At 42.0% G+C, this 25063-nt stretch overlaps 1 protein-coding gene across 2 annotated transcripts in view; it reads right to left on the bottom strand.

The window, feature by feature from the left end:
- CTDSPL (CTD small phosphatase like) overlaps positions 1-24786 on the bottom strand; it is a 137066-nt gene extending 112280 nt beyond the window's left edge. The window contains exon 1 of one of the 2 annotated variants that reach the window (XR_014556502.1): positions 23346-24203. Coding sequence is in view for 1 of the 2 variants with exons in the window: in XM_083704303.1 (XP_083560429.1) it covers positions 23346-23598 (253 nt within the window). In the remaining variant the exon portion in view is untranslated. Of the gene's footprint in view, positions 1-23345 lie in introns of both variants that reach the window. The other variant, XM_083704303.1, reaches the window with a different exon arrangement.
- Between the last annotated feature and the right edge of the window lie 277 nt (positions 24787-25063).

Below are 25063 nucleotides of genomic sequence, written 5' to 3'. Positions count from 1 at the left end.
TAAAGGAGGGAAACAGAATGGTAGTTAGCCAACTATGAACGGTCACAGGAAGGTTTTGTTGCTATTTTAAATAGGAGAAACTAAAGCAGATGTTAAGTAGGATGGCAAACACACAGTAGCTTAATAAAGACTGAGAATTCAAAGGAAGCAAAGAAATCTGTTTAAGACAAAGAAGGAAATGGGATCAAGGGGACAATAGCTCTTCATGACAAGAGAACAGTGACGAATTTCTAAGAAAGAGGGAAGGAAAGAAAATGGAAAAAAATATGATAAAGAAGATTTCATTGAGTACAAAAGATGATGACATGGAGAACAAAGAGGACTGGAAACTAAAAATACAAACAAACAAACAAACCAGTCAGCTTTTTTTGGAATAAAAATTGACACATACACTCCAAAAAATACCTGAACGAAAAACCCCCCTGAGAACAAGTTGGAGGAAGAGAAGGAGAATGATAGTGTAAAAAAATGACCGGGGGCGGGGAAGAGCGTAATAATAATCAAGAAAAAGTCGTGCTTAGCAGAGCAAGAGCACATGAAGAAGAGGTAAGCATAAATGGGTAATGCGCCAAAAGATGTTTAGTGGGTCAAGCACATGAGTGAAAATTTCAATTACAATGCAAGCATAGGTTGAGATGGACAACAAAAATAAATAAAAATGTGAAAAATCTATTTGAATGGGGAAAGCAAAATGAAGTATCTTTACATTTTCATTAGAGAAAGTGAGGCAAACACAGGAGAAAGTAAAGGTTAAATGAGAGGGAATAGAAGTGGGATCACACGCATGTCAAATTGTTGAAAGGATTAAGAGCAATTAGGCAAACCAACGTCTGATAATAGAGATGATGATTAGGTAATAGGAAGGAAAAATCAACAGGAACCAAGAGATGAAAAAGCAAAAGTTGTTCCTCTTTCTAAAGCATGACTATCAGAACCAGTATACATGGTAGAAAGTTCAAAGGAATCAAGAAGAGCAAGAAAATATTTTATGTCAGCATTACTGAACATCACCTAGTATAAAAACTAGAGAAGAAGGCTCTGAAAGCAAGAAGGGTAAATAATTAGATCTGGAACCCAGAGGATAACAGGAAATAAAGGGGATTTGAAGGACAATAAAAGACTCAAAAGCAAGAGAAGAACATGCTTGAGGCAAAGAAATAGTACTAACCTGTTGCCCTCTGGTTGTTTTGGACTACACCTCCCATCAACCCCAGTCAACGCAGCCATGTTGGCTGGGATTGATGGAGGCTGTAATCCAAAGTATCACTGGGGCAACAAGTTGGTGAAGGCTAGAATAGGGAAATGACAATGCAAGAAGAAGAAATTCCACTCCAATCCCATTGGCTTAGTAAGGGGAGTGAAAGCAAAAAAGAACCACCAACATCCCACAAAGGGTTGCCAGGATTAGAGTCAGATGGTGGAGTCCAGTTTTACACCAAAGCAAAACAAGGAGTGAGGAACTGCAGGTTTATTAACACCTGAGCACATGCTCAAGAAAGTAGATAAAAAAGGAATAAAATTGAAATCAACCAGACAGCAGGCACAAACATACAAGGGCCCGGATTCAAATGATTCACAGTGGTGTTGGATAGGTAAGGTGAGAAAAACAATTTGCCACATGGGTAACTCATGCACACTGGTTAAGAAAACTGCCAATGTGTTTAAGCAAGGGAATGGGAAATTCAGGGGCAGGGGTTTTCCTAGCCTATTATTACAGCGAAAATTGCAATTCTGGAGAAAATGGCTAGTCACAGGGAAGCAAACATAGACACTTACCGCAGTTTGGCTACCAGGCCATGGTAAGTGTGCAGGGTTAATAGCTGCTGACAGAATAGACTAGCCAACCTCAGGAATGGACCTTGTGGGAACCCTACTTGGCTGCGAAGTTTCTGACAGCATCTGCAAAGAAGCTTTCAAGCACCAACTCACCACCAGGAGGCATGCTGGAAGTTTATAAAACTCTCTCTCTGTTTGTTTTAAACTTTTTAGGCTGCAAGATTATGGGTGTGTCTGAAGAGCTAAATATGTTTTCCATAGAATATGTTCTCCCACATATAAATGGAACAGCTGATAACTGATCCAAGGTTCTAGCCTGGTTTTTAAATTTAATTTTGTAAAAACACAGCCTGAAGAACAACCTAATAAAAACATATTTCCCCTTTTTCAGTTTTGGCATTGGCTCCTATGTTATCTTTCATTTATGCTACCAATGTTGTAATAAGGTTTTTTATTTTATTTTCGGTGCTAATTTTTTATATTTGGGGTTTTTTTTTAAGCTACATTGGGTTCTTATTTTACAATGGGATTGATTGATTGATTGATTGATTGATGGTCCAGGTCAGCTGGAATCAGCTGATGATATACAATATTAGTAGCTAGCAAATAAAATGTTTCTATTGTGAAGTTTGAAACAACATCTTAATAATTTAAAATATTGTTCCCCATCCTTCCACAACGTAGTGTCCAAGAGAGCTTCCTACACTTGGAATATTGGTCCCAGTGCAGAAACCGGGTGCACCAATGGTGGATGGTGCCCATTGGATCTGGTGGGACTGACAACAGATCAGAAGGGTGTGGCCAAAATGTTCTGATTCTTTCTCCTTCATCCCTTACCAAACTACTGTGGATGCTTAAGCACTGTAATTTTACAAACAAATAGCACTTCATGACAAAGAGGACATTTAAGTCTCCAGATCCTCTGGTGTGCTTGTGTTTTTAGAAGGTGTAAAGACAATGATATTCTTTCAAGTTGGCGTACCAAGAAGGAAAATGTGCAGGCAATATTCTACTCGAAGTGTGATGCAGCTTAATGGGTTGAACTATTAGCACCACCAACTCCTCCTCACAAACCACAGCCTCCCATTAGAGAGGAACCGTGATTAGGGAAATAAAATAAATTTATACACCGCTTGATCGTAAAAACACACACCCCTCAGTTTGTTTACAAGAAGATAAAGCAAGAAAATTATGAAAAAATGGCACCCACACTATAAAACAGGCACAAGCAAGCTCCGGCCCTCCAGATGTTTGGGACAATTCCCATCATCCCTAGCTAACAGGAACAGTGGTCAGGGATGAAGGGAATTGTAGTCCCAAACATCTGGAGGGCCAGAGTTTGCCTATGCCTGCTATAAAACATACAAAGGTTAAAATACTTAAAACAGTAGCCTTAGTGGCCAAGACTCCACTGCGTACCACTACTAAGTAAAATGATAGTGTGATTGTAATGAAATTTAATTTAATAAGCACACAGTTTAAGCCCCGAGTAATCCAAAGTGACCTCTTAAAATTTAGGTCAGCTGTTACCCAGCCGCAGCCTGTGCTGTTTTCCCCTGCCAGAGCTTTGGGAAACTGTTACAGAAAAGCCTTCTGGAAACCATGCAATTTATGCCTGAACCAGCTTGCCACCTGCAATCCTTGAGGCTGCTTGACTCCTAATTGAGCCCTAACGAACTCTTCTGAAGTCTTTACAAAGCCAGCTAATGGAGGGAATTGCAATGAGGAGGCTTATTTGCTCCCAGCATGCCTGAAACTTTCCTGATTGAGTACCAAATAATGAGGCTGTGCTTATATAATTAACTGCTTTTCATAAATTAATGAAAAGCAATGCCAATAGCCAATTGCATAAATGCAGAGGGGGGGAAATACTGTCGTCATTTACACAGCAAGATGCCTTTCACTCATTTACACTATTATCAAAACAAAGGCTGATAATTTTATTTCTGCCTGGTCACCTAGATGTACCTGATAGACTTCTGGGAATGTGGAAGATTTCTCTCCTGCCATGATCCAAACATGTTAACATGTTTGGGAACATATATGAAAGCTCACCCACCCTGCAATTTCTTGGTTTAGTCACAAGGGATCTAAATAATACAAGCCTAGTTTCTGGAGGAAAGCTTGCAAGATTTGTGAATGAAGGCCACTGAAAAACAAGAGGCGTTCATCTTCAAGTAACAGCAACCCCAGACAAGGATTTATTATTACAATAATCTTGCTATCCCAAACAACCGCAGTGAGATAGATGCTTATTTATCCCCTTTGCAGAGTAAGAACTGGAAGTTGGTATCTAATGATCAGACCATAGCAAAATAAAAGTGCTGATTTCTCCAAGCTGCTATTTGAGCCCATGACTTGTCATGGTCTACAATTTTGCAAAATCAGTTCAATAACTGCCTGGTCAGCTAAATCAGACCAGATACACATACACCAGATACTAGTCCAATATAACTAAGATAGAAGAAAGCATAAACACAAGCGCTGGAATAAGGACTGCGATATAGTGTTTGTACAGTGGTACCTCTAGTTACGAACTTAATTTGTTCCAAAGGTCCGTTCTTAACCTGAAACTGTTCTTAACTAGAGGCGTGCTTTCGCTAACGGGGCCTCTTGCTGCCGTTGCACTGCCAGAACACAATTTCCTTTCTCATCCTGGGGCAAAGTTTTCAACTCGAGGTAACTCTTCCAGGTTAGCGGAGTTTGTAACCTAAAGCGTTTGTAACCTGAGGCGTTTGTAACTCGAGGTACCACTGTATTATGGCCAAAACTAGGGGGCACAATCAGGATCAGATAAAACACATGGTCAAAGTACAGTCTTCTTACCAAGTTGCTGGAGGGAGAAGGGGCTCTATGTTTATTTGTCAGTGTATGGCAGCCTTTTGTTACTGGGTGACATGCAAACTAAGCAATAGGCTATATTAGCAGCATGTGATTACTCAGGATTTTATTTCATGTAGCAAATAGAAGGCTGAGCAAAACATAGACGACATTATCATCTTGTAAGGATAAGCCAAAGAGGGATTCTAGTGTCATTTGTATATCATCAACCATCTTCATGAAAGGCATTTGAAGATCAGTTTATACATTCAGCAGTTGTCAAGTGCTCCCATGCTCACTGCGGCCCACTATCCCACACCTTTCCTGTGAGCACTGATGCACTGGAGAGGTCTTTTGGAGGGAGCAGGGGTCTGGACTGGGGCAGATAGGATGGGGAATTCCTCTGCCAGACTGGATACAACCCAAGAAGTATTTTGATACTCACCCATATTAAAAACACTCTCTAAGTAGGCACATCAATGAAAAGTTTCAGCCTCATCTCCTTTGATATTTTACTGTGGGAAGGGATGTACAATACAATCATATGAAAGTTGCCATCCCCACCAGTGGTCTGTAGTGGTTGAGCTCAGGAAAAGCCTTACTGACGGCTTCTGCTGAACATATAAAACGGCCCTTAAAACTAACGAGAAGTTTTCTGACAACAGCTTTATACTTTCTTTCTTTTTTAACTTTGGGACAGCCAGAAAATGGTTGCGCTACAGCGGGAGGTCTGCTCACATAAAGGTTTTCCTCTCTGAGCAATATATATTGTATTAGTTTCTACAGCCCTGACATCTTTAAAACGCGATGAGAATCAGCCTGCAAACAGATTTGCATCAGTTAAGACAATACACTGAAATTTCAACTGCTTATTCACCAAGCGGCAAATAATGCTGGAACTGTGTACGCTTTGGTCTAAGAACTGCAAAACCACACTACACCAGATTTTGTTGAAATGTACTGTATTTCAAGACAGTAGATATAACAGCAGTACAGTAACCATCCTGGATGAGACTGAAGATCCATCTTAAGCAGCAGTATGTCAAATTGTGGTCAAACAGACGCCCCTAAGAAGCTCTCAAGCACAGGAGGATTGAGATTGCCATCACACAGTGCTTGTTTGCAGCATTTGGGAATTGGCAAGGTGTGGCCTCTCACCAGCGATTCAGTTTAAACTTCACTGCTTTTGGTATCTTCTTTTCTTCCAAAGCACTCAGTTCCTATTACTGTGCAAGCTAGAAATAACTTAAGTGTGCTGCAGAACACTCCTGAATTTCCAAACTATTCTCTACCTAAAAGATTGCTAATGATAACAGCAAAGTGTTTTTGACCCCAATGAAAATAAAGACGTCTTGCAAGTCATACAAATTAAGTCTACTATATATATTTCTGTATCGGGCTTAAATATAGGCCGCATGATATTTGAATACCCAAATTCTTTGTGCCTTTTCAAAGCAGAGGTTGGCAACTTATACCTTTCCTTGGCAGAATCACACATACCCTTCCGTGGATGCAAAATAGGTTGTAAAGGTTTGTTCACAACTCCAATAGGGCTATAGAAGCTTCAGTATGTTAAAGCATGGATGAGCTACACAGCCTTGATAAAATTGCCCCAAAGGCAGAGCTGTAGCTACAGGAGGGATAGCCAGTTTTTTTTTGCCCCAGGTGAAGCCTCCAGAGGGGTGCCATTGAGGCTTCCAGCCTCTGTGTGTGTGCAAATGTGGGTGCGTGCGCCAAACTGGGTCTATGGCCCGGGTGAAAATGAGCCTAGTTTCGTCCCTGCCAAAGGCACCATTCAGACAAGATACTACCTGCCCACGCTCTTAAGGTCTTGCCCTAAAAATATTGATGTGAAGGTTGTACATTTGTGTTCCACTGTAGAGGCCACTCTGGAGCAGAAATTGAAGCAATCTCAAGGAAAAGGGTATGTTTTCAGCTGATCCATTGTAGGCAGTGAATGGTGAAGGGTACAAGAATCGTGCAGCCAAAACTTCACTCTGTTCATTGGAACTGACTGAAGGGTGAATTAATTTTGCGGACGAAACCCCTTCTTGCCTCTTGCAAAGTCAGCTCCCCTTGCCTGTTCAGCAAATAGGGATAAAGAAATGCAAGCCATTCTTAGACTCACAATAAGTAACCTTCCATCCCGAATGAACCAGGTATAAGATCTAGGCTGAACTGTCAGGTAGTTGGTGGTTTTTTTAGTCATGAAAGGTGGCACTACCAAGTCAGGGCATGGGATACAGAAGGGTAATGCCGCAAAAGTGTAATTTCAGGGGTCAGGTGTTTTGTGGCATTTCCCCTTAAAACACCAAAAGCCTTTTGAAGCATCTTGAGAAGTCTTCTAAAAGGATGCTCCCTCAAAAACAAGCTAGTGGAAGGGCATGTAAGAACTAGATGACTGAATAGCAAACCTTTGCCTACCATCTGAACTGAAATCTAGGTTGAAGGACAGCTGCAAGGCTGCAGGATTCTTTGATCTTCTGATCCTGCTTGTTGGCAAGAAAGGGGATATTAAAATACAAAGGTGGGAAAAGATGGTTGTAGCAGAAGTAAAAGCTGCATCTGTTAAGAACAGGAGTCACTGACCTGAATCTGAAATGGAATGCTGTGGAATACCCACCTAAAGGGAACGAAAAATTTTGTGCATGACAAAATAATATGAACTATCTGTGTGAAAAAGCAGGCACAAAGGTTTAATAGAAACTCCTAATTATCTTTCTAAAGAACTCAAATCATGTGTTTAATTGCTGCTTCAATGCAGAAAACAAATTCAATTCAAAATAAGGGCTATAATCCTCACGCCACTCTTCCAAAATACACAGAGTTCTCCCATCAACAGTATTTGTTTTATACACTCAATATGAGCATCTCCATACTTTCCCCCCCAACACTGATATGTGAAACGCCTACCCATGTTCTCTTTTCTTTCTTTTATGAGAGGTAAAAGCAGATTGCTTTGAGAAAATAAGCTGCCTGACATGCTTACTAATTGGGATTGGTCAAACAGCAGCTTCACAGACATAAAGTGCCCAGAATGTCAGCCTCCTCCCAAGGCAGGAAGTCCACCAAGCAGTAGCTGGCCAATGCCAGAGGAAACTGAACCTTCTATGTTTGTCCAATTACCCTTTTTTCCCTTTTGGCTGCCTTTGCTGTTCATACACACTCAAGCTTCCCTTGCACAGGAAGTTGGGCCTCAAATTTAATCCTGCAGATTGAAGCCTTGCTTCATTAAAGCTACCAGCATTTTTTTAAAAAATCAAACATACCACCACTCTTGCTAACACCAGCACATGCAGGGGGTGGGGGGGGGAGATTATCTGCAAACACCTGCCAAGTTAAGTATTGACTTCAACAGGAAGGTGGGGAAGGCTACAGCTATCACAACTTCCTAATGAAATTATGTGCCTCCAGGAAGAAAAGTGTCAGCAATTCTTTCACATTTGTGTGGCCAAACGTGTGTCCTGTGAGTACTCAGTGTCGAGGTCAGAAAGAGGCACCAAATTCTACACATTTCCAGTTTTAAAACACAGATAAGGAGCCACATGACGAGGAAAAATTCCAAGTTAGAAAGCAAAAGCACATAAGCGTCCCTTGTCCATCATGATTTTGCCTACATCCCTCCCGGTGGTCACAGGTGACCAGAAGTTTAAGACTGTAAGAACATAGGAAGAGTCTGCCAAATCAGGCCAATGGCCCATCTAGCCCAGCATTGACCAGATGTCATGGGAAAACTGCAAGCAGGACTTTGGCACAAGAGCACTATCCCCTCCTGCAGTTTCCAGCAACTGGCATTCAGAAACATTGCTGCCTCTGCTCACGCAAGTGAATTGAATTCCATGCAGATTGAGTAAGCAGCCCATTAGAAGACAGATGGGTCACTCTGTCCCTCCTCCGCCAGCCCGCATGGTTTTTAGCTACTGTGGGAGAAAAGCTCTCCTCTCCAACCAGCATACAAACACAGGGTAGTACTCTCCTGCCCCCAGGCTTGCATCTTATCAATACAGTAATGCTCTTTACACCATCCACAGCTGCTTGTTCGTCATGACAGAGGGAACTTTGAAATATTTTGTACACCACTAAAAGGGAACTACAGTGGATGCTCAGGTTGCGATTCTGCGCAAAGCGCAATTTAGCACTTCTGCACACGCGCGACCACCGAAACCCAGAAGTAACCCGTTCCGGTACTTCTGCGTTTCGGAGGTCCATAACCCGAAAAAACGCAACCTGAAGCGGCTGTAACCTGAGATATGACTGCATGTGGCACGGAAGGACCCTATGCTATCAAGACATCCGAAATGTGATGCATCCATAAATCTTACACAATATTAAAAGAACACAGGAATTTTACCAACGGCTTATGAAGCTTCATTATTTTAGAACTTTTCATATACACATTTAAAGAAAAGTTCTCTTTAATTCATATTCCAAATGGAATGGCGAGAACCAGTGGGACATAGTTATCCCTGGATATAAACTCAATAGGAAGCATACAGTAAGAAATACCAGAGGCCGTGTCACTCTATGTCAAAGACAGGTTGCAGCAGACTCCTCCATTGTGGTGGTGATACCGGACCCCAAGAGTAATTTAGTGCTGGGGATACGCACTGAGTCCAGAATGCTAGAAATCCCAAAAGGGGAAGGCTCCTCCACCGACCTGACATTTAGCAACAGCATCACCAGGTGAGAGGGTAGACCAACAAGTTAGGTGGACCAGCATGACTATGCAGGTTCTGACAAGGGTAACAACCCTTTAATGACATCACACTTTTTCCTCCTCCCACAGCTCTACAACCCAAAGACATCTCTGTTCAGAAGACACTAAGGGAATGAAGTTGTAAAAATGTTTCACTGCATAGTAGTTAACGTAACATAAAACAAAATTTCAAAGTAACTTACAAAGTTACAGAAAATCTCTCTTCTGCCACCATTTTTTTAACCAGTTAAAATTACAGCAGCTAGCACAACAGCAGCGATAATCAGTGTTAAAGTGCAGGTATGCCATTTCAAAAGGCACTTCCTACAAAACCTAAGGTACAGTTTCTTTTTACAACAGCGTATATAGAGCGCAACAGCAATTTCAAATTGCAATTGTGCACAGCATGAACTATATTAATCCTCCAGCAGTTTTACAGTACAGTGGCAATTAAAGTGCCAATGTGCAATATGCAACAATCATCCAGCACTTTTGCAGTGCAGCAGCAGTTTTAAGGTGCAATGATACAGCACAGCAGCCACATTAAAGTGCAGGTCTGTAACCATATGAATTAGGCTGATGATAATCCAGTAGTTTCCCACCTTAATAAAACGGCAGACTCTGCCACCCATCATCTGGGAGCATCATTGACTTTAGTCTACCATCCTGGGGTGACCCCCCCCCTTCTTCCTCTCACTTAGGGTTCCAAAAATAGCCCTTGTCACTTATCAGGGAGGTTGCTGCCCCACTCCTCATTATTTCCCAAGTGACAGCATGCCCACCAACTGTCCACCCAGCACAAACTGGACTTTTATCTCCTACTCCAAGCAGCATCCTGAGGGAAGGTTGAGCCAAGTGCTCTGCTGCAGCATGTGGGCAATTGTAATTAGAGAGCTGGTGAGTCAGTATTTCAGTTCAGCTGTCACAAGCTGCTGGATGTTTCTGGCTTAAGGTGGACTACACTTCAGCTAGTGGTGGGGAGAAGGGGAGTGCTCTCACCTTACTCTCTCACAGCAGCTCAGCTACTTTCTCCAGTGCTGCCCCTGGAGAAATCATGCTGTGAGTACTGTATTATCCAGCAGCATGTTAGCTTTATTTCACTAAAAGATTTTATTAACATACTTTATCTAACATAACAGAAAGGTGGGGTTTTATATATACATATATATATAAAATACCAGATCATTTTGAAATGCATGACCCAGCCCTAAATAAATATAACAACAAAGTGCAATTCTAACTTTAGGTTTTACTTTCATAGTGCATCTTTAAAAGTAGTACATTTTTAATAACATTCAAAACCGAGCTTTCAATAAATAAGACTTGCATTGTAAAAACTGCAAAAAAGTTTTAGAAATGTTTGATATTTGGAGCAGCCCAGAGATCTGGAATAGCCGTTAGTGATTCATATTTCTTCACATTAAAGTACTAGTCACTGCAGTCTCTATGGAGTTCCCACCCACTTTGTAAAAGGATCAGACTAAATGTCATAACATTGCTAATTCTAGCGGTCTGCTTATGGTTTACAAAAACCTCATTTTAGATGTTGACTTAACAAAGCAGGCCCAAGTTATAAAGCACCTACAATACACTTAACCACCTTGACTGGCCTAAAATGGGAGTCCATTTCCATGATTGAAAGAATCATTTTATGAACAGATATATAATCTTAACATCTTAACATCCACACTAAATGCACAGGAACCAGGTCGTCTCTGCAGGGCTGTAGATGGAAGAGAATGTTGACAGAAGCATGTCCAGTTGGGTAGCCTAGGTGGGTGAGAAGAATCAGAAGACTCAAAGCTGGACAGAACATTGGAAGAGAGCAGCAAGGCAGTGGCATGGAGAACAGAAGCAAGAAGTGCATTAGTAGGCAAGTAAGGTTTCCGAGCAGGGCAAGAATCGGGGATGGGTGTGACACAGGTGTTCAGAGTACAGAACTATAACTAGCAAACACAAAAAGTGAAACTTAGGAATATGGGCAGCAATGGCTATGTAAGCTCCCTAAGGCAGGACTGTATTGCTATGGTCTGTGCACCGTACTATGCAAGCCCTGATGGTTGACAGGTGGGCCCTGCCTGACCTGTGCAGGGCAGAGTAGATGGGGATTTGGCTTGCTGGCCATTTCCAGTCCACCCACCACTGCTATATTCATAAAAACAGATAGATGATGTTAAACTAGGGGCAGTCATAGCAAGAAACTTGAAAGGTTTAATGGAGGATGGCCCAGCTAGGCCTAGGAGAGTACCAGCAACCCCAGGGTCCTTTTGACAATGTGTTAACAACTCCTGGGAGATGAAGTCAGCGTATTATTAGCTGACATGAATGCATCCTCATTCCTACACCATAAACAATTTCTTTTATGTTAATACATATTGACATTTTTCTGAGCAGGAAACATTTACACCATGATCCCCACACTGCTAGGTTCTTCCCACGCACCACTGAACTGGAAGATTGCCATTTTCCTTTAGAACTTAACAGTCACACTACCCAGAAAAAAAGAGGGGTGGTAAATTTGATAAACTGATGTGCCTCAGAGGAATCACAACTGCGGGCATTAAAAGCTAGGGTTTGAATGTAAGACACCCTCCTCCTGCTTAGTCCATATCCTCTTATGTGAATCTGCCCATCCTTTGAGGTTAGCCATTGCATCCCCTCTTGCATGTCCCATCATCCCCCAAAGCAAAGCTGGTGACAAACAATGTTAGAAACGGAGATATGAAAGCCAGGAGCTAAATGGCATCTTATACCTAGGTTATGGGTACAACAACGGAATGTCTAGGTACACTTTTTTATAACAAGAATACAAAGCTGAAAATGGATTGCAGCTAAAATTTTATGCTCATTTTTCATATCGTCTAGTCCTTCGTCTGCCCACCACACCAATATTCTTAGGAGGATCTCTTTTCTCATATCTTCGGAGAGTAGCTTTAAGTGGGGAAGCAGGAAAAGGTCATTCTTTCCTTCTACTCTGCAGTTTTAATCTGAAATTTTAGGCACAGTACTGCACTCAGAGATCAGAAACTGCTTGCGCTAATGAAATTCCCTGTTGCAGAATGCACCTAGAACAATGGGGGTTTTGAACACTGGTGACAAGACATGACAGAGGTCTTTCTGTAGTGGTGTTCCATATGGGGAATTCCATGCCCAAAGAGGTTAGGTTTATTTTGTTCCTTAATTTGTATTCCACTTGGACATCCCTTTTTAAACAAGCTTTTGATTAGGGCTAACTTTTCATCTTCCTGCTGCTGTTTTTAGTTTGGCTGAATCATTGCTGCTTTTATATTTGCAAACTACTTTGCAAATATAACTCTTAATGCAAAGTGCCTGCATATCCAGAGAAGTCCCTGGGATTTCAGCATATTTTCTTAAAACAGTAACAGAAACTAGCTGTTTTATCCTAGCTTGGGGCATACACACAAAATGATTCTGGTTTACACTGTCACCTCATGAAAATTTACTTACTAGCCTTATCCCCCAATGTGGCTTAGAGTACTATCTAGAGCTATTTTGAATAGGTAAAAAGATAAAGGGGTACAGGACCCCTGGATGGTTAAGTCCAGTCAAGGACGACTGTGGAATGCGGCACTCATCTCGCTTCAGACCAAAGGAGCCGGTGTTTGTCCACAGACAGCTTTCCGGGTCATGTGGCCAGCATGACTAAACCGCTTCTGGTGCAGCGAGACACCATGACGAGTGCCAGAGCACACTGAAATGCCATTTACCTTCCTACTGCAGTGGTACCTATTTATCTACTTGCACTGGTATGCTTTCGAACTGCTAGGTTGGCAGAAGCTGGGCCAGAGCAACGGGAGCTCACCCTGTCACACGGCCACAGATTCAAACCGCTGACCTTCCGATTGGCAAGCCCAAGAGGCTCAGTGGTTTAGACCACAGCGCCACCCGCGTCCCAATTACTTTGAATAAAGCTACCACAATAAGCCATTTCAGTTTAGTTGTTATGACATAAACATGAATGATTAAATGTGCAAATTGCAATGATATTGCTGCCTATATTCTTTGTTTATAATATTAATTGTGTTTTACTGTGCTTTTAAAAACTGTGTCCACACTAGTTTTTAGCACAAGTATTTGCCTTGTTTTGAAGCACCGGTGGCCTACATTTGATCCACTTTGCTTAAGATACAAACACCATCAGCACCCATGTATACAGATGGGGCATATCAGATCAGTGAGAGGATAGAAAATTCTAGGTCCAGAGTCCAAGGTCACTAGTCAAATGATTACAGGCCAGAAAATATCCCAGAGAGCTGCTGAAAGGGTAGATGACATTGGACTATGTAGATCACAGGCTTGACTCAAAAGAAAGCAGCTTATTTGTATCTAACTGAGAACTGTACCTCTCTTAAGATTCTCCACTTCAATGTCATGCATGGGCAGAAATACATGTTAAACTTGTAGAATCACTTTTAATGTCCCTCCCCTCTACCTACTCACCCCATAGACTTTTTGTGCATGTGTATACTTTGCATGATACCCTTGCAAGTAAGCTAGATTAGTCTCAATGCTCTCTACAACAAGAAACACAAGAGCACATGGAAGTCTAATCATCACCACCACCAAAGTAAGCATCATCACAAGCCAAATGATTTATAAGGAACTTAGGAGCAGAACCTCAATGAAAAACTGAGATATTTTCTAAAATATTAAGCAGCATAGAAGTGCTTTAAAATAAACCAGGCATCATATATCCACATTGGGACAATAAAGCCTACAACAAAGGCAAACAGAAGTGGGAGAAACTAATACTGCAATACTCAGCTAATACTGAAAACAGTGGGATACACAGGTTATTTTATTTAAATTTAAATACCCTAAGAAAAAAATAGGAGAACATAGCAAGACATCTACAAAGGATGAAACTGGATATGACAGAATTTTAAAATGCAATTGTATGTAATCATGATTATAAACATTGATGATGGGTGAGCGAGAAGTCATTAGTATTGTAGAATAAAATTATGACTGTTGAGTGACAAAGTGTAACTTTGAATCTTGAAATAAAATAAAAAAAGAATTTAAAGACTCGATGTTCCTTTAAGATGACAATAAAGCTGGTTTCAAACACAAGATATCTAAACTTCAGATAATTTATTTTCCTGCCAAAGTGCTGACAAAGCTAATATACTTTGGGCCAAGTTTCACTTCCTTGCTGCAGTGTCCTTCATTTTTATTACTGCAATACTAATGAACCTTCAACCAGCCAGCTCCTTGCATTTTACCCCCTATCTGAACTGCAAACTTACTGAAGAAAAAGGAAATTTAAAGTATCCAGTATTAGGAAGAATTCATGCCTGCACTGGTAATGCCATTCCACATTTTTCAGAGAATAGTGTAAAACACCTTTAACCTTGCTACAAGGCATCCTACGTATACACGTTAAATTGATTGCAGTTATTGTAATGGACAGCTCTTGCAACAGCTGCGAATGTTACAGCAATCTTTATGATGCCCTTGTGTAACCCCAAGTCAAATGTTTCTTTCTAGAGGCAATTTGGCTAGCTAAGTGTGGCACACACAGCTAACATCTGCCACCATCAAGACTAAAACATAACAGCATTTATGGGAGATAATCATATACATAAACATCAGTTCAAAGCGTTTTCCAAACAGTTAACCTGTAAACCAACGCTGCATACTAACACCATCATTTTCCGCAGAGGAAGAAGTCAAGAGAAGAGCAATGCTAATGGAGCAGTAATGATTCTGTCAATGAAACAACAACAAAAACCTCCCCAAGGATACCAACCAAGAATTGACCAAGAATTAAGAGCAGGAATGAAAGATGCAAAGTAAAGGACAGTAGGTCACTTTCTGGTCAGAGCTCCAGAGAAACAACATTTTTTAAAAAAAAAGTTGGGGAGGGGGAGAGGAAAACACAGCAGTGAGCTGGAAGATGTGCACATGTGAAAACATATAAGAAAGCACACATGTGAAAACATATAAGAAAGCACACTAGACCCTCAAAGCATCTGTAAAAAAAGTGTCTAGGTTTTAAGACACCAAAGTGGCAGAAAGGAAAGGGAACCTGACCCCAGACTGCCATTTTTTTTTCTCTCCCCCAATGCCTAGCACCCCTGAACCTCCATTTAATGGAAAAAGCACTTTAGGGAATAGTGTGCAGCAGGCATAGACATTCAGCAACTCTACCCAAATACTTCTTTTTGTCTTATATATTACCTACACTCCCTGCTTTACAAGTGATTGAGGGAGGTCTGCATTTCAAGATTCAGGCTTGCCACCATCCCAAAATTTGGGCCTCAAGCTCCAGAACTGCAGAAACCAAGAGTCTACACTTTTGTAGTTAAGCAACACTGTGGCCTAAGCAAGTTTGTACTACATATAAACCTTCTGCCTTCTGGACACAGAGCTTACAAGATAACAGGAAGACAACATGAGAATGGAGAGGTTCTTAAGGCTGTCTGGGTAATTTTAACTTGAGCACAGCGTTTCCAAAACCAGCAATCCTCAGGCTGTACTAGAATATCCTAAAACAGCTGAACTGGACAAGTGGTGAAAAATTGTTGCAAGTATGCACAGGTTTATTTTTATTGCACAAGGGTGGCAACTATGTATAACAAGTGACTTGCCAAACATAATGCAAACTTCCTTTCATGGGATACACTTAGGGCCAGCTAGGCCCACTGAATTTAGGGGGACTCTGTATAGGATTCCACTATCAGAAAATGAAATTATATATGTGTGGGTGTGTGGGTGTGTTCTGGGGAAGCACTTTTCCACTGGTTATTATTTGAAACTGGTAAAACTCTCATGTAGGAACAAATATGCAACGCGCACAATATTATCTACATGCAGCTTTCAAGTTTTAAAAACACGGACAGAGAAGCTGTCAAATGTGATCAATTCATCTTATTTGAAGAAACCTTTACACTAAACCAAGTTTTCTTCCATAAATCTGTCAATCACACTCAGCTTAAAAACTCCTACAAGGATTCCTGGCCATTGGATTAAGAAAGGAACAACTCCCTCAACTACTGATGGGGGAAGAACAGCTCATACACAAAACAGCTCAAACCAAGATGACTCATTTGTATTTTAAAAGCTGCTATTTTTCCAAAGTAGAAAGCGGAAAACTAATACAGAACTCAAACTGTACTTGGAAAACAAATAACATCCCCCAGTTTAGGGAAGGAGCAGCAGCTGCTTAGCAATATTTAAGAGTAGGAAGAGTTGTCATAATCCACCAGGAAACAAGGGGGTGGGGACACAAGTGAAAGTAAATTGTTCCTTGGCTATAAAATTTTCAAAGACATATATTTAAAAAGTCTATTGTGGGCATTTCATAATTGGTTAACATTACTCTCTTGCCCACCTAATGCATTTTTGAGAGGTTTCGCTGAAGGTAAAAAGAAGTGACTGTAGTTCTGGAAGATGTGATGTGTCTGCAGTTAGCAAACACCACATTTAGACTTATACATTCACAAATTCATTGATACTTTTATGCTTTGGAACTACTAAGTCTCACCCTCTTATACATTTGGTTTTGCTTCTCTGGTATTTTATGGGTATTCCGTGTGTGTACACACACACATACACACACACACGGGGGGGGGGGCTTTCAAGAGAAAATAAACATATAAGTGTTATTATAAAGAATAAATACATGGGGTGTTAGAATCAAGGTCTGATAACCACACACATTTTGTCCACTGGTTTGCAGTCATGGACTGCTAAATGTGGATGAAGCTGGCCTGAAATGGGGAACAGTCATAGCTCAGTAGCAGGAAATCTGCTTTGCATGCCAAAGGTACCTAGGTTCAATCTCCATTTAAGGTTTGGGAAGACTTCCTGTCTGAGAGATTTGAGAGCTGCTCTAAGTCAGTGTGGACATTACTGAATTCAGTGGCTCATCAGTCTGAGTTGGCATAAAGCGGCTTCCTAGTTTCCTGTCATATGTTATTCCACTACATATATATAGACCTGGTCTAAGCAAACACCTCAAGTGTTTTGCAGACTGATATTCACTTGTACACAATTCTGTATGCAGGAGATGATCTGCCACATTGCCAGGAGTGATGTTTCAACTAGGCATTTTATTATATAACAGCAATTTGCTATTATAAGTAACGTTAAAGGTCTAGAACACATCCACAACCTCTGGCTCTTGTGCCTAATCAGGCCTGTCTGGCTTCTGGCTTTGGGTCATAAGGCCCAGCCATGTCCACTTTTCCTGCACCTTACAACATATGACACAATTCTCAAAGTGGCATGCAGAAAATTGACTACTTTTGGATCTGGTCCTCTGGACAAAAGTGGTTCCTCACTATACACATGTACTTGGTAATAAGTCTCATTGAACCAACAAGGCTTACACTTGAAGAGAATTACACTGCAGTGTTACTATGTGTTAATATTGTGGTAAACTACAGCGGAAGTGGCCAGAAGGTAAACCTGGATCTACTGCTAGAACTGAGTGGTTTACAATAGATCAGTAAAGATTTCTGACTCCCAACTATTTCACAATAGCAGGAACAAATTTTTCCCCTCTTCCCAAACTACACTGCTGAAATAACAGAAGCTTGGGGTCTGCATGATTAGATTTGTGTGTGGTGCTCATAACAAACTTTAATTCTTAGAATTCTTTAATTCTAAGTGTTTATCTTTTGCATGTCAGGCTTCGGTTGTTGGATCTCAGAGATCGGGGGGGGGGGGGAGACACCTTACAAAATAGAACCTGCAAGCCTCAAGTCTGTCCACCCCTAAACTTACAGAGAAGTTTATGACTGTGTGTTTAAAGCCCTACATTAATCATAAGTATCTGAAGCTGAAGGTAGCCTAGAAGGAAAAGCCCACCCTGAATGGTTTTGTTAACACCTAGAACTCTAGCCAATGATGAAGTATAGCATCATGGCTCTCATAATGTAGATTTCTTTTGTTTTGCATTCAGCAACTTAAAAGCTTTACCCAAATGAGTAACAAACCAAACATCATATAACCTCGACTTCCATTATACAAAGCCTATTATACAAACATTAAAAATGTTGGGGAGGGAGCATTATGTACTAAATTTATTATGTACTTTATTCATTATTGTTATCGCCTAGAGCCATTTTAAAAATATATCATTCAGTTGTAATTTCAAAAGATCTAAAAAAAAGTCAGTGATGCTAATGGGGTTATATAATTTAATACTTATTTGGAAGGCACTGTTACATTCCAACATATGCTTTGAAAAACTCAAATTACCACTCAGGCCATAGCAATTTCAGCTCACTTGCATTTCATTCACTCTTCATTAAGCACCTCCCATCTCTAGGCGCCCTCTCAAAAGTTATTGTAGTAAAGTGTCCCCTTCCTTCCTTGGCTACTGCTGAATTTATATAGCTGGCCTTATAATGCTTATAGAGAGCTGCTCATCCTTTAGGGTAGGTCACAGCTGACAACATGGTGGCATGAAGAAGCTACAGATGATTTGTGTATAATTTAAACTTAAGCTGCTAGACAGCATTTTTATTTTGCACAGAAGATATAGCCAAATAATGATGTTCACAATAAAGAAAGTTTCTAAAGTCTGGCTAATAAAACTGTGAAGATTCATTTCCAAAGAATTGTAACAGGTGGGTCACATTTTGAAAGCCGGGTAATGTAGAATGAAACAGATAAGGCATACACACAAACTCAAAAAACAAGTTTTTTGCATCTCCTTAAAAGGATCAAAATTGCAATCTCTTGATGTTTACAAAGTTAAAGGGCTGTAATAGCAAAGAGATGTAATTTGTAGGAAATGGCTTTGATTAATGAAAGCAATGCTTTATTAATGTATTGCTTGACCATTTAAACACACAATATCTACATGAGGCTATGATTTCATTGTTGCAGGTTCTATCCAACTCCTTCAAAATGGCTTGAGACAGATAACGGTTTAAGGTGACACATAACAGAAATACACACACTGTTATGTGGACTGTCAGGACTATGGTGTGGTAAGGAAAAGTTAGGAAACTCCTCCTTGCACACCATTGTCCCAATTCTCACCCACAGCAAACCATTAAAAAAAAAAAGATTCACACAGTGCTAAACTACATATTTAGCATTACACATAGTTGGTCTCCAGAACAACTTGGAATACTTTTCCAGTATTGGATCAGAAATGTCTCCTGGTTCATCTGACTTTCTAACACATACTCACGTATACATTACATGGCCCTTAAAGTTTCACTGATTACAACTTTGAAAATGAAAAATTTGATCAACACTGTATCCATTCATTGTATTATTACAAATGGAAATTTTGTTATGCAACAGTTTTGTTAAAAACAACAACCCACACACCCTCCATTAGAAATATAAACATTCATATTGTAATATAAAAACTATATATTTTTATACATGCATGCATAGTTGATTTTCTGTTACTTTAGTATCAAGTTTTCAGAGCACACTTAGAAACTAACACAAACTGTATGTAAACCATTGTTTTCTTAAGTCATTTTATGAGTCTAATCCTAACCAATTCTGCTATAAATTAAAGAGCTTTAGCCCAAATAGTGTACATCAATATGGGTCAACTTCTCTATCAGGCTGGGAAGAATTCACTTTTTCCATTGATGCAACAAGAGTGATCAGTATTGACCAGTAACTGTGCCATTTTTTAAAACCAGCCCATATCCATTTTGCGTGACATGATGACACCATAGCATGAGGTCAAAGCCAGCTATTGGTCTGAAGCAGGCTTGCTTACCAACTGCTATCTATATGGAGCACAGGTGATGTTATTTGCCTCCATGCTATGGTGTCTAGAGCAGGCATAGGCAAACTTGACCCTCCAGATGTTTTGGGACTACAACTCCAATGATCCCTAGCTAACAGCACCAGTGGTCAGGGATGATGTGAATTGTAGTCCCAAAACACCTGGAGGGCCGAGTTGGCCTATGCCTGGTCTAAAGTATTGAGTTTGAATGTGAGTAATTAAAGTTCAAATCCCTGTTCAACTATGAAGTTCACCAGGTGAACTTGGGCAAGCCACTTTCTCTCATCCTAAGCTACTTCAGATCTGTAGCAAAGCTAAAATGCTGAACGAATTTTTGCAAGAGGAAGAAAGCATACAAAAACTTATAAAGCAGCTCCAGAGACAGCTTATGCTGTAAATTGTCTAGTTGCAGACATGCTGCCCATCCGCAAAGTCAATATTGTATGTGGATAAATAGTCCATGAATGTTGACTTGGCCTACTATGAAGATACCATTTTCTGTAATTAACAAGTGCTTTGGTAGGCAGGGTTTTCTCCTATTTGTGCTGTGGTTTTGAGAAGGTAAGAGCAACAAAATCTCTTCTTACCTACTTCAAACCTCAGCAAAAATGAGAATTCTGGATGGCAACCTGTGAGCTTCTGGCTTTTTGTTCACCAAAAAGACCAGAGCAATTATAACTGGCAAGCAGATGTGTCAACACCTGGACATTACTAAAGCTTCACTAGTAGCAGGGGTCCACCGTTCCACTCCCCACGCTCACCATGGCGAGTGTTTCATCACCCTCTGACAATGGTGATGAGGAGACAAAGCAAACAAATAAGAATCATAAACAGCTGTAGAAACAGGCCCAACATGAAAAAAGACAGCTGCACAAGCAGTTATTTCCCGCCGCCTTTGCTGCCTTTCAAGAAACCACCCTCTTATCTAAAAATCTACCGGGGGCGGGGGGGGGGGGAGACAAAGCACAAAATTATATACACTAACCCCCCAAGTATGAAATTTAAAATCCTCTGTTGTGTAATTCTGCAATTTCTTTTTACAGCTCACTAGCATCAAGTTAGAGGAAGTTGTGGCTGGGCATTTTGGTGGTGGGCCATTCAGGCATTTGGAGCAGTTCCATCACCTGCTGCCAAAACAAGTCCCAACTTTCACTAGAACTCCAGAGGGGAACATATGCGCTGCTCCAGCTTCCAAAACCCAACACACTAATGCTGGAATAAACCCCACAGAGCACAGTGAAAGTTTATTTTGAATAAACATGCATGAGATTGCATTGAAGAGGACACAATCCTGACTCTGTTAGCAAGGCACTCCAACTTTGTGGATCCTAACAAGTTGTCTCTGGGTGCATAATCTGTTAAATCTGATCAGGGGGCCCATCTAGTCCTGCCTTTCTAACTGTAGCCAGTCAGCTACTTCCAGGAAGCTTATAAGCAGAGAATGCAGGAGACAGTCCTCTCTTGATTGTCTCCAATATCCAGAGTTTGATGGAGAAGGTCTCTTGCTTCACTCCTTGCGTTTAATAGGTTTTTCAATTAAATCATCTGTTTCTGACAAGTGTTGGTTTATGCAACTGCTTCAACATAACACCAGTAGTGATAAGTACTAGGAAATTTCCTCAAGCCAGTGCAGTTGTAATGCTCTTGTATCTTAGTGGGGTTTCCCCCCCGAAAAAATCAAATGTTCTTTCCCCACCAGTCCCTCTACTCACATGAGCATGTCTCATACTCTAGTTTTAATCACTTAACACTAATCATGGTTTGCTAGCAAAGTTCCAACCCCAGCTAAAACAGTGGCTAGTATTAATCGTGTCTGTTAGCAACCATTAACCCTGGTTAAGATCTGGCAGGGAAGGGAATCAAGCATGCAGCCCCACAGCCTGTTCCCTCTTAACCACGGTTCACATTGAACAGAACACCTTAGTACAGAGGTTGCTAGTAAGTTCTCACATTTGTTTCTCATTTTCCACTGCCACCACTATATTTATCTGTTAGACATGGGTTTATATTCCAAAAACAACGCAAACATTACACAGTTCTGTTTTATGTAGACTGGTCTCTTTAGTAACAGGACTCCCTATTACAAGAGCATGTACAAAGAGCATGATGAACAAGACGAATGGTTTAGAAACCTGAAAAATCTGAAAGCTTCCTCACTATAGAAGGAAAAGGATTATCCAACATGGATGAATGCTTTAACTAACAGCATTAAATTGGCTTCAAAATAACGGCTTTCTTTTTTATATGATGGTGATGATGAGTATGAATGATATGAGGGAAATCACAGAATTAAAACAAGTAAACCAAAATGAAAAGGATATCAAACCCCTACTCCACAGCGGGATACTCTAACCATCATGACAAAGATTATTACCTATTAGCCACACCAAGCAAGCAGAGAACTGGAGCAGTCACAGTACACTACAGTGAAAGAGATAGCTACAACAACTTGAAAAATAAATCTGCAGCCATGAGGAAGATTATAATCTTTATTATTTTTCAGGTGACTACATTTGTACCACCAGGTTTATTTCATGTTCCCCCCCTTTTTTTTAAGGACTGCCCATTCCATTTCATGCCACCACACATTGAGAGCACAGTCAATGACTTCTTTCATGCTTCACTGGTCTAAAACGCCCCTTAAATTCTGAAGTTTTGACCATCCACCTTGATCTTGGTTCAAGCCTTGCTTTTGCTGAAGGAAAAATGAAAACAGTTTGACCTGGTTTTTGAACTGGAGGGCAACGTTCAATGCATGTTATGAGTAGGATCTTTACATCCAAACTGGTACACCTTATTGCTTTCCCTGACCATTTTTAGCTGTTTCAGCGCAAAACACCTTAAACAAAAAGTCTCCAAATCAATCATTTTAATCCACAGTTTGAAGGAGGTTTACACCAGCCTCTTCCAAAAAACACAAATTCCTCAGTGCCCAAATGCCAAGATTTCAAAACCATCCTACTAAGTTCAATAAAGGTCTGCCTCCCTAGAGTTTGGACTTGGCCCAAACTCTAGCTGGCAGAGGAACAACAAGGTTACACGAGTTGCACTCAACACCAACTGGAGTAGAGACAAAACACAGAGAGGCACAAAAATGCATTCCACTTCAATAGCTATAGTGATGTCTTAATTTACTGCTGGACTGAAGCAAAACAGTTAAGTGAAGAGGTTCAAGGTGCCACACCAGAGCAGCAACCTGAGTCTACACTGGCACAATGCTGAAAGGAATACTACAGGAAAAATAAAAAAACCCAGCTTGCCCATTTTGTATGCAACCATTAGGACAGTATTGTGTACCCATAGAGAACAGTTTCTCACCTTTATCCTGAGAGCAAGACAGGATTTCTTCCTCTTTGGGGTTAGTCACCTGGGTGATAATGGACGGGTTGTCCATGGAAACAGAGTGCGTTTTCACCTGGCTATTTCCCTCCCAGAGGCAGGTTCGGTGTGCGTTTATGGGTTCCTTTTTATTCGTTTTCCTTTTAGGAAATCTAGAGGCAGACTTATGTGTGAAAAAAGAACTCCTCCAGGAACGAAGCCAAAAAAAAATGTTATAGAAGGCAGCACGCATACAGGTCTCTTCTGTAGTGCCTTGTCCTCTTTCCTTCTTCAAAGAACGGAGGGAGTTAAAAAAAGATGGGGGAGGAGGAAACCCCAAATCCAAAGACTACCCCACCTAAAGCAAAACCCTGTACCACTCTGAGTTAAAAGAAAAAACCCAGTGCCACTCCAAATCCCTACTCCAGGCACAAAAATACCCGCCTGAACAGCAACCTCAGGACAGCAGTAGAGAAAATACAGATACGGGGTCTTGGCGGCGGCTCACCTTCACACCCCCAATTTGTCCTGTGCCTCCTAAATGGCTGCCCTGAGCTGATCCCTAAAAAAAAACCACCCCACTCGCACTCACCCCAAAGCCAAGGCTTTGTATTACCCCTCCCCCCAAAATCCCAATTCAAAACACCCTACATGTAACCCCCCCAAACCGTGCTTCTGATCTATCATTTCCCCCCCAAATCCCCTTGCCCCAAAATAGAGGGTTCAGACCCCCCCTCCTCATCTGGAGGCAGCACCTTCCTTCCTCCTCCCCCCCTCTATTTAGATCCCTAAACTTACCTACCTCCCCCCTCCCGCCAGAAGAAAAAAAATGCCCCTTTCCAGGAGGAGGAGCAAGAGGTGCTCCCCACCCCACCCGAAAGAGCCCTCCCCCTCCCCTCCCGTGCCCCCTCCCCTAATCAAGCCCCCACCCGCCCTGTCCTCCCCCCTTCCCCCCTCCCCTCGGGGATTATCTCATCCCTCCTTCGCCTCCTTCCCCGGTGCAGCTCTGAGGGGGGGGGAGTCCGAGGGAGGGGGGAGGAGGAGGAAGAAAAGGGGGGGGGGAGAAGAAGAAGAAGAAAACGGGGGAGGGAGAAGGGGAGGCAGCGCCTGCGGAGGAGGCCGGTCTCCGCGCTGCGCCACAGCAGCAGCAGCAGCAACAGCAGCAGCAGCCGCCTTCCCGCTCGCCTTCCCTCCTCGCCTGTCAGCGCCAGTCCCAGGCGCCGCCTCCTTCCCCTTCTCCGCCTTCCCTCCCCTCAGCGCCCCACAGGCTTCGCCCGCCCCCGCAGCCTTCCCCTCAGGCCCGCCGCGCGCGGGACAGCAACCGCCTCAGCCTCCTCCTCCTCCCGTCCTCCTTGTGGCGGCGGCGGCGTCTTCCCCTCAGGCAACAACATGGAGGCGGGAAGGAGAGCGGGCGCCTCGCGCCGGGCGGGAGGGAGGCGGGGCGGTTTGAACTGCGCGCGCCCGCCCGACCCGTTTCTCCCTCCCTGCCTGCCTGCCTGAGCGGTAAACAACGGGGCGTGGCCCAGCGCTGGCTGTCCGTCAAGGCGGGGGAAGAGGCTGGCCCGTCCAACCGGGGTGGGCGTTAGGGGCGGGGCTTGCGCTGATTGCGTCTGAGGGGTGGGTAGAGGGAGGGGTCGGTCCTCCAAATAAGGGACGGGGGCGGGGCTTGCTTCTGATTGCGTTATTGGGCCGAGGGGCGTGTTCGATCTCCGAAAGGG

The sequence above is a fragment of the Podarcis gaigeae genome (assembly GCF_964106915.1).
Source record: "Podarcis gaigeae genome assembly, chromosome: 12".
Classification (NCBI taxonomy): domain Eukaryota; kingdom Metazoa; phylum Chordata; class Lepidosauria; order Squamata; family Lacertidae; genus Podarcis; species Podarcis gaigeae.
This window is presented reverse-complemented; position numbering and strand designations above follow the sequence as displayed.